This window comes from Macadamia integrifolia, chromosome 2 (genome assembly GCF_013358625.1).
Source record: "Macadamia integrifolia cultivar HAES 741 chromosome 2, SCU_Mint_v3, whole genome shotgun sequence".
NCBI lineage: Eukaryota > Viridiplantae > Streptophyta > Magnoliopsida > Proteales > Proteaceae > Macadamia > Macadamia integrifolia.
In genome coordinates, this window is record NC_056558.1 from 38851598 (window position 1) to 38862316 (window position 10719).

At 37.0% G+C, this 10719-nt stretch overlaps 1 protein-coding gene across 1 annotated transcript; it reads right to left on the minus strand.

Annotated features, from left to right (window-relative positions):
* Positions 1 to 4456: 4456 nt before the first annotated feature.
* LOC122072268 (nudix hydrolase 8-like) lies at positions 4457 to 9118 on the minus strand. The gene is made up of 9 exons (XM_042636854.1): positions 8997 to 9118; positions 7493 to 7776; positions 7238 to 7303; positions 6395 to 6532; positions 6185 to 6262; positions 5966 to 6016; positions 5791 to 5825; positions 4909 to 5017; positions 4457 to 4823 (listed from the first exon to the last, which is right to left on the minus strand). Exons 1-9 carry the CDS (start codon positions 9106 to 9108, stop codon positions 4638 to 4640), a joined length of 1059 nt encoding a protein of 352 aa, XP_042492788.1. The 5' UTR covers positions 9109 to 9118; the 3' UTR covers positions 4457 to 4637.
* Positions 9119 to 10719: the final 1601 nt, after the last annotated feature.

Below are 10719 nucleotides of genomic sequence, written 5' to 3' on the forward strand. Positions count from 1 at the left end.
TTAACCATACGTTCCAATTGATTATGATTATGATTATTTGGCTGATGATGTGGTAGTTTCAAACCATATATATGAATAGATAGTGTCCATTCACCGTATGTCAAATTTAATCATATGTTCAACTTGCATTCTATTTTCTCTTGTATTATTGAATCATCCATAATTTTGACACTTATTTTTGAAAAGTTTACCATATTTTGAATTGCACTTTCACCATGTACAAAAGCTCGGATTAGTAAGTTTATAATTTCATAGAAGATGACAAGGTTTTCTTGTACACCTAATCTAAGGGCTATGTGGATTATCACATTGTACATGTCAGTTAAGACATCTCGTTTGAATTAGCAACAAGTTCATGTTGCTATCACTTATACTTTTAATTACATTTATTTATTATTATATTTTTTTTAATTCTTCCCTTTCAACGATGGACAACAAAGCGAGGTCTTTTATTTATTTATTTTTAATGAAAGAGGTCCCTTTTATTGACTATACGTACAAAAGGGGTCTTTTCTAAAGAAAGAGTTTTTTCTTTTTTAAAAAAAGAACAACTTTATATTAGAAGAATTAAAGAAGAAAATATTACAAGATGAAAGAAAAAGACTTTACATTTAGGGAATGTAAATCCATGAAGCACTTGTTCAATGCAAGCGGCATGTTACGGCTGTTTGAGACGGCAGGATTGAAAAGGCCCTGTTAATGTCATGTAAAACAGAAATATCACATTCACAAAATCTTCTATGCAACCCAACTCTTATGGCACGGAGGTGAAGGCCGATGAGCCATGGAGAATATTTGCTTTGATGGCCTCTATGATCTCTGAGGCAATTATTTTTTTCCGGCCCAAAGTCCTTTGTTCCTTACTCCTTGGCAAGATTGACAAAATGAAAAATCCATATTTGCAAATTCCATACATCAGGAAGTTATAATCCAATGGGATATTCCATAGTTCACACATAAGGGGGGCGGGGTTGAATAATAACCCGTCTAAGTGGGATTTGGTTCTAGAAGAAAACAAATGTAAAAAAGAAGTCAATGGGTCCACAAGTGGTATGTCACCTTGAAGACTAGCTGGCCCAATCTCTGGTGTTCCTAGATCTTAGCTCATAGCGATGTAATAGGTCAAAAAAATTGCCTGTCCAAGACTAATCATTTCTTCCTCCCACAAGTCTGATCCTCTATGGCGAGCTGTAGAGGGCAGTGGGGGTCCCAACCATCGGATGGATCTTGGCATGCACCCTAAAGCATGGCAAAGTCCATCCGATGGCTGGGACCTCACTACCCTCTAGTGCCGCTATAGAGAAAATTTAGATTCCCCCCACCCCACCCACCATGGATCAGGAATGAAAATTGAAAATGGTGCATTCAATTTTGGGAGTTGTTTTTTTATAAAGAATATTTTCAGTATAGATTGAACAAGGCAAAAAACATTTATGAATAAAATGTTATTGGACTTTCGTTTTTTTTTTTGGTAATGCAAAATCTTATTGAAAAAAAGACTGAGTACAAGTCAAGGCATTAGCTTCGCAGAGCTGATTCAGCCAAGGAGTGGATTGAGGCCATACTGTCCTACACCAGATGGACATGTCTCTCCTTGCAAGGGTGTCGGCAATACCGTTAACAGCCCTTGAAACATAAGAAAATGAACACTCTATAGGGTTGGCACACATGAACCTGATATCCTCAATGATAGGCTGGATTTGAAAAGGAATACAGTTGGAATCGTTTGAAAGGGTAGTAATCACTTTAAGTTTTCTGATTCCACCCATAGGCGAAAATATCCTAAACCAATTGCTTCCAAAATACCTTCCTTAATTGCTTCAACTTCTCCGCTAATGATTGAGTACATTGGTGTTGGATTCGATGCAACCATAGTGGAGATCCATTGTGATTACGAATGATAAAGCCTAAGGCACCAACAGACTTATCTTTAACAAATGATACATCAGCATTGATTTTCACCACATCAAGAGGAGGAGGAATCCAAACTAGATGTTGATCTTGCCTTGGTGGAGTAGCAGCAAGATGATCTACAACCTCTTCATGAGACTTGGCTCGATTGAACTCGTTAAAGAAAGCTTCAACCTGTGTTCCTTTGTGGTTTGGACGCTTTGGCTTGCTAGGAACGAGCTCATATTCGAAAGAGATAATTGGACTTCTTTTTTTCATATTCCTTTGGTTATGATGTGTAATACTAATTTTTCTTCTTTATGGTACGATTTTTTGGGGGCGGGGCGGGGCGGGGCGGGGCGGGNTTTTTTTTTTTTTTTGGTAATGCAAAATCTTATTGAAAAAAGGACCGAGTACAAGTCAAGGCATCAGCTTCGCAGAGCTGATTCAGCCAAGGAGTGGATTGAGGCCATACTATCCTACACCAGATGGACATGCCTCTCCTTGCAAGGGTGTCGGCAATACCGTTAACAGCCCTTGAAACATAAGAAAATGAACACTCTATAGAGTTGGCACACATGAACCTGATATCCTCAATGATAGGCTGGATTTGAAAAGGAATACAGTTGGAATCGTTTGAAAGGGTAGTAATCACCTTAAGTTTTCTGATTCCACCCATAGGCGAAAATATCCTAAACCAATTGCTTCCAAAATACCTTCCTTAATTGCTTCAGCTTCTCCGCTAATGATTGAGTACATTGGTGTTGGATTCGATGCAGCCATAGTCGAGATCCATTGTGATTACGAATGATAAAGCCTAAGGCACCAACAGACTTATCTTTAACAAATGATACATCAGCATTGATTTTCACCACATCAAGAGGGGGAGGAATCCAAACTAGATGTTGATCTTGCCTTGTGGAGTAGCAGCAAGATGATCTACAACCTCTTCATGAGACTTGGCTCGATTGAACTCGTTAAAGAAAGCTTCAACCTGTGTTCCTCTGTGGTTTGGACGCTTTGGCTTGCTAGGAACGAGCTCATATTCGAAAGAGATAATTGGACTTCTCTTTTTCATATCCCTTTGATTATGATGTGTAATACTAATTTTGCTTCTTTATGGTACGATTTTTTTTTGGGGGGGGAGGGGTTAACATAGTACAATGAATTTGGCCTCCTACAAGTACAAAGGAGGACAATGATGTAAGACTATATATAATCTTAGGCTGTGTTTGGTATGTATTCTTGGAATGCACTTTGGATCAAGAACACATTTTGGACTGTTAAAAACATTGTTTGGTAAGCATTCCATTATCAAAATCCTAAAACACGGTCAATAATGCATCACATTCTAGAATGGGATATTTTCCAATTCTGCATTCCGCATTCTCCAGCTCTTGGCATAGCCCCGATGAAAATGGCTCCGCCACTAATCTTATGAAATGCACCTTCTCTCCCAAGGAATAGCGTCTCATTCTTACAAATCTTCAAAAACTACTTTTCTTTCTCTCTCTAAAAACCGCTTCTTTCACCCCAAATCTCTCTCTTTTTCTCCTTCTTAAGATCTCCTCTCGAATCCAAAATCCTAGAATCTCCTATTTTCCTCGCAATCTTTACGGGTTTGATGTAAGCAATACTATCTAAGAAACCAATCAAAATTTTATATTTTTATTTGTGAGTTATTGATGTAATATTGTCTGAGATTTTCACCAAGGAGATTCTGCCCATGAGGTGTTTGATAAAATGTCCAAGCATTCTCACATAAAAAATGCATTTTAAACAAACATTTTATCCAAATAATGTTCTCATTCTGAGTTAAGAACACATTCTTTATTTTCATAATGGAAATACACATTCTCATAATGGGAATGCATAGCAAACACAGCCTTAGTGTAAGCTACCATGGTTTGCACACTCTTTTAATATTTAGTGCCATTATAAACGCCACTAAATAAGGGTGCTCACATGGACTATGTTAAAAATTGATGATGAAAGTATTCCCTACCGAAAAGTGGCTTAATATGGATGAGATCTACATCTCTCATTGGTCACAATAATAAAATCATGTGCTATATAGGTATTTATATTGATTTAATAATATATTACTAACATTTACCCTAAAAAAAAAAAATAACACTTACAAATATTTAGCTTAAGTAAATTACAAGCACGATGCCCTTTGTTATGTATATTTTATCTTCCCGCCGTCGGATGATTTTACATATCGTAAAACTAAAATTCTAAATGCAATATTCCTTTTGTAAATTTTACATAATTTTTTAGAAGTTAAAAGCTTTTAGATATCATAAACTTATTTGTGTAAATATTATCAGGGATCGATTTTCATACACAATCATGTAAGAAACACGGTCAACACTAAAGCCGTTAGATAGACACACATGAATCTTATATTCTTATCCAATGATTGAAGTGTTGATTGTATATGAAACATTTTGGTCGTATTATAAATATACTCAATGCTTATAACAAGAAAATTTTGAATTGAAGCAACATATCGATCCTACACACACACTCGACACCATCGCAAACTATCTCGGTATATCCATTGGAATGCCAAAGACATAATTCATCATTTAAAATGTAATTATTACATAAATTATCTTAATCCATCTCTTCCACATTGGCAGTGAAATGAAGTTACAACTTAGCATTCAATACAAGTATATCAGGTCTTCTATTAATTATTATTATTTTTTATTATTAATTTGGAAGAGAACTCAATATCTTCAGATTTTCTTCAAGTTATTGTAATAAAGGTATGACAATTTTCCATCCAATTTGGAGGTCATCTCATGAGCAGTAAGTCCACTGTATTGATTTTCATATGTTGCAATACAAATATCGATAATCTTCTTCAACATTTGGTCATCTTGATAAAATGATTGTCCCACAAATTCATCAAGAGGCATCCACTGAGGAAACAAATGATTAATAGAATCTCTGAAAAATTTACTAAAATTTTAGAAGAAGATAAATGTAAAAGTAGGCTCTGATTACCTTTGCTTCTGCAATCTCTTTCTCGTCGATACTAATGTCTGATGACAGAGGCCTAAGCATACACATGAAAAGCAAATCCGATTTCTCAAAAGCCAAAAGGTGTGCATGCCTGACATTGGAAACGAAATTGGAAAATAAGACAAACATCAGCTACCTGAACAAAATAATGGTTCAGTAAGTAACAAACTTTGTTGCAATGCATATTTAGTTTGCGCAATTGAATTCACCGGGGTAGTCCTTATTATATGTAAGTAATTTTCTCTTAGTGCTTTAATGTCCCCTCTGCGATTTCTTTGCATTACTGTATTTCTCATTTGCAAAGATGGATTGTAATTATCAATTAATCAGTTTGAGAAACTTTCATCATCACATTGATTTGAGTAGATGAAAGGAATTGGGTGACATACTCTGGAATCTGGATTGGACACTGCTTGTTTAGAGAAAGACAAGTTTTTTTTTTTTTTTGGATAGGTAACTTGTATGTACCATAGTGTGGAGGTGACCCATCAAGTTGATAATATAGAGGGTATACATTTGGATTTTTTAGAGGAAGCACCAGAGTCGAATGAGGAAGGTGGCGCTGCGGTCTTTAGAAACCTGACTCACCCAGTAGTGAGAGCTTTCTACTGAAGAGTCATTGCATGAAAAGTACCCCGTACTTTCTTCGCTCCCGTGATTGGGCTTCTTAACTCTTTCATAACATCTTTTCCTAATTGTTAAACATTTTCTTTCTATATAACATGAATTGTGTTATAGGGTTTATCCTATTTGATTTAGGGACCTCTCAACGTTTCTTTTGGTCTGCCCAAAGAAGGTTGTAGGGGTTGTCTTAATCTGTATTTTTATATTTTTCATTTTTCTTAGAGAAAGACAAGTTGTTACCTGAAACCAATCATCTCCAAAAAGGTTGTATCTATCTGCACATGAAATTATTATAGAAAGAGGTCCATAAGTCAACAATAAATAGGCCTTATAAGACAAATAAATCATTTGCATAGTTCAACCGTTGGGAAATCACAAAGGTAAAAAGAAGGAAGCAAGATAAGATTCTTCTTACACCGGTTTCTTCTTTCACTTCCCTTATAGCTCCAGTGAATATTTCTTCAGACTGAAAAGAATAAAATGTCAAGCCCAAAATCATATTTTTCTTGAAACATCAGGAAAAGAAAAGGTGCAAATGACTTCTTTTTTTTTTTTTTGGTAGACATAAAATGTGTTAAACTTGTACAGAAGTACCAGCAAACTTTATGTGACATTCATTGTGATAGATGAGTACCTTATTGATGAATCCTGTTGGTAACTTCCATATACCAGAGCATCTACAAGGACACTTTTTTTCTTTCACTAGTAGCACCTGTTTGACAGTAAATTTGACAATTTGGATAAGCAAAATGTTTGATTCATTAACAACAAATAAGTTAAATTCAAATGGAAGCCAATGCGAGATTGATACTTGGGTAGTATTAGTTTTTTTTTTTGGCCGTACCTCTCTTTTTTCATTCATCACAAATCCACCTACACCTATTAGATGTGAGGGACTAGCAGGCAGAATGCAAGGCTCATCAGGAATCCAATATGTTAACATCACATAGCCGGGCTCTGCGTGGTGATAACTGAAACCTTCCTGAAAGCAAAATCATAAACCATATTGAATTATTATGTTCAAGCCATGAAGATGAACCATTGTTGTTGTCAGGAGATGCTGGAAGTTTTCTGTAAGAAAGTGAGAATTCAGGAAGGCTTTAGCAGAGTACAAATCTGTGAGTTGTTCAAAATTGAAGACAAGGATTGTAGATGAGGGAATAGCAGGCAACACATGCAGGATATGAATGGGAATGAATGTTCCCCAAAGCACTACTTTTTATCCCAGGTTTCTCCTTTGGCTGGCTAAAATTGGGTTATGGGTAAAAGACATCAACTGTGTTTCTTTATCATCAAACACTCAACAAGTTCAATTCTGCCTCAATTTAGGGTTAGTACTGGGCTGCCCCTAGTTCACAACCTGAGGATAATGCAACACTTGGCTAATTGCACCAGGAACTGAAACATTATTAGCTTAAATCTGGCTAATTTTCACTCCTTTGTATAGGATAAAGGAAGTGGGATAGATAAAGAAAAAGTCACTTTAAAATTCTGGCAGGAACTGCTAAGCTGTTAAAAAATCAACTCTAGCCTTGTACAGGGTAGTTATTTCTAATTCTCTGTGTTCTTGTACTTGATTATTACAATTCAACACCAATATTAGGAGACTGGAGTCCTTCACATGCCCATATCATGAACATTTAAGTATATCCTAAAATCAACCAACAATGAACAACAGAACTCTTACCTTGATCGCAATTGGAACTAGATCAGCTTGTTCCTCTAGTATCTTTAGCCAAACTCCCTTCTTTCCCTGCAAGTGTCATTAATTTATTAGGCAGCAATACTGGTAAGAGTAACAAGGACCTGATTTTGAGTCAGGAAAATAAACAAATAGGTGGAAGGATTCATCTGTGTATACTGTAATCTACACCATTTGTCGTTTACACACACACCCACAGACATGAAGCTAAATATTTATAAATAAAATTTGACACTGAACCTTTATCTTCCAATTAGAGAGTGAAGCACAAAGCATAGAAGCAAAAGCATTGGCACTAGGAGGTAAGCAATCTGGATTAATAACAACACCATCATAGTCGTCATCATAGGCATCAAGCAAGTCAAGTATCATGTTTGGTGATGAAACATCTGAGGAAACAACTTGAACTGCTTGTTTCTTGAACACATTCCTGCAAACTTGTAATGGTGAATTCCTACTACCATCGGTAGAGGAGTTGAAATTAAGATTTGGGATTGCTGAATGATGTGCTTTGCATGGAAAACCTGGATAAAGACACAAAATTTAGTATTACTTTTGGTGGGTCTGCCTGAAGAGGACAAGTTGTTTTTTCACCAATAACAAATGTAATTGTTAGAGCAAACACCAAGAAATACGAAAATAAACCAAGACAATGGATCCGCACAACACAAAGATTTAACGAGGTTCATACACTGGTGTGATATGCTACGTCCTCGGGCGAAGAAGAAGATGTTTCACTATGCAGAAGAGAGATTACACCTAAGCAGTGGCGAGAAAACTCGCCCTGAAACCCTAGCTCGAAAAACCCCCCAAAATACAATGACTTGCTCAACATGACAACAGTACATTATATACTTCAAGTCGTAGGTCGACCCATCGACCTAACTCCTCTGCTTCCATCACAGATATCAAAAAACTTCCCATTCGAGTCACCACCAAAATATGTAGCGGGTCAATTTTCAAAATGGATCAAGAATTCGAGACAAACTTAACAGTAATTATGTATCATAGAAAAGTACATATAAGATAGGTTCTTATATAATTTGAAGTAGGGCTGCAATAAGGTGGGGTTGGGCCAAGTTTTTCAAAAACCTAGCCCAACCTTGAGTCTACTTAGCTGGGACAAGGCCCAACCAGCTCTGACTCAGGGCCTGAAAATCTAACCTTGACCCACCTTTAAGGTCGGACAAGTTAACCCTGATTGGCCCTAACCATGGGGAGGAGGAGGAAGGAGATGTAGAGGTTGGCCTGGGAGAAGAAGAAGAAGAAGACAGGGCTGGGCTCAACCCATGGCCTCAACCCTGGTCCAAAGCTGCCCTGTTTCGGGGCCAAAAATTCTCAGCTCTGACCTGCCCTTAGTGCCAGGGCTCAGGGTGGGCTTGGGCTGACAGGGCCAAACCTGCACCCTAGTCTAAATCAATGCAGCCAAGATGCAAAGCAGTCCACTGAAAAGCCTTCCAAATCAATTACATCCCTCCCCTCCTCTCCTGGTTTCTTTCTTTTTTGGTGGGTAACATGGGATTGACTTCTATAAATCCATCAACACTAAGAAATCCTCAACACCTCCTAAAAAGTTCAAATTCTCTAAGCAGCAATAGGACTGTGGAAGCCAGACCATTCATTGATATAGTAGAATATCAACAACAATTCAAAATGATTTCATAAGATAGCTAGACATGAGACAAACAAGCCAATATAGCCATTAAGAGTACCAGTAGATATATACTATAGACTTCAATCTCACCCCATGCTAAGCCATGAGAATTGAAATTTATTGTTGTCCATGGTAATCTTGGCTCTATTGACAGATGGTGGCAGCACAACCCTGAAAGTCTCCACCCTTGAGCTAGCAGCATTCCTGTTACAATTAACAATGAACCCAGATGGCCAGGACTAGAATAGATATATGACCCATATAGGGCTGGATCTGCAACTGGTAAAAGGCATAGAATACAGCATCCAGTAGGACAAGTAGGAGCTCCAGAGAAGCCACTTTCAACTTTTTTTTTTCTTTTTTCCAGCTTATAGTTAGCCATAAAAAAAGGAGCATACTCGGTGCACAAGGCTCCCGCATATGCGAGGTCCAGGGGTCAAGAACTATGCAACCTTACCCCAAGAATATGAGGCTGACCACCAGGTTGCAACATTCATTCCATACCTTTGGATCAAATGCGCCCCAAATTAGTCTCTTTCTTATTTGCATTATCTACATTCAAACACTAATCTATGCACCTGAACACTATCTGTTAGAACTAAACAACAGAATCAATTGCTTGTATAGATAATGACAAGAATGGAAGTATTAACCAACCACTTTGCAGGTTGACAAGAGTGGCAACAACAACTAAATCTAGCATCCATATTCCCAAATATGGGTGGAGGGAATGTTCTCTAGCTCCATTTTCAGTACACAGGTTTAGATTTTAAGGGAATATTCCTGAGTTTCAGTCTATTATGGTTTCTTCTTATCTTCTTGTATGCTATCTTAAAACATTTACTCAAAAACTTTAAAGATTCTGAAAGGAATGCTCTTTTTGTGTGCTTCAGATCTTAAGCATATATAGTGATTTATAATTACAAAACACCAATTTTTATTGCTCCTAAGGACCTGAAGAAATCTGAATTCTCTTTCCAACAGATTCCCCCTGCAGTTTGTTTCTGTTATCCATCTACTGATCTCCAAGCTGATGGTTCTGAAAAGAACATCAACCTTCAAAGCAATGCAAGGATGTAATGACTTTGTTTTAGTTCATAAATTGTAATATGAAATATCCAGTTTCTAAGCAGGATTATAGATGGTCTGCTTTCATACATATTTTCTTAATTAAAAGAAACAATGGAGAAGCTTCAGGTTGAAGTTTTTGAAGAATAGTATCTATAATCTCATTATTCTTGACTGACAGTGGATAATTCATTCATTACATATATGCAACTTCCTCTGAACTTTTTGCCTGGGATGTGGACTTGGCTTAAAATGGTCCTCTTCCTTATGGGTGCAAGAATAATGCAAGAATTAGAATTTGGGAGAAAGAATAGTAGTAGTAGATATGAATTCAGCAATACGGAACTGATGATGATGTGAGAAATGGAAATTGGGCAATCAAAATAGGCATTGATTCTCATTCGATCACAGTCGGGAGTAAGTTCGAAATAGAAAGACTTACATTGGGTTTAGGGATAATCAGGCTCGAATTGATGACTTCCATCACGTCAAAGTGACTCTCTATTGCTGAGTTATACCCCTTCTCTGGCCCCCATTCATAAGGTAAAAGGTCGAGAAACTCAACGTCACTATTCCTGAACAACTTGTTGCTGGGTCTTTTTTTGGCATTATCATGGATGTGAAAATAATAGGAAAAATGAGATTTATTTATCAACTATCTATAGTACACAATTAGTTTGGCCATTGATCATGTAATGTATCAATGGAAGAGTTTCAATTGCAACAGAGAGAGAGAGAGAGAGAG

Coding starts and splice junctions, on each gene's coding strand:
- LOC122072268 (XM_042636854.1), bottom strand. CDS start 9,108: ATGCTGCTAGCTCAAGGGTGGAGACTTTCAGGGTTGTGCTGCCACCAT. Junction 7,304..7,492: donor TCTCTAATTGGAAGATAAAG/GTTCAGTGTCAA, acceptor TGACACTTGCAG/GGAAAGAAGGGAGTTTGGCT. Junction 5,826..5,965: donor AAGTGAAAGAAGAAACCGGT/GTAAGAAGAATC, acceptor TTTCATGTGCAG/ATAGATACAACCTTTTTGGA.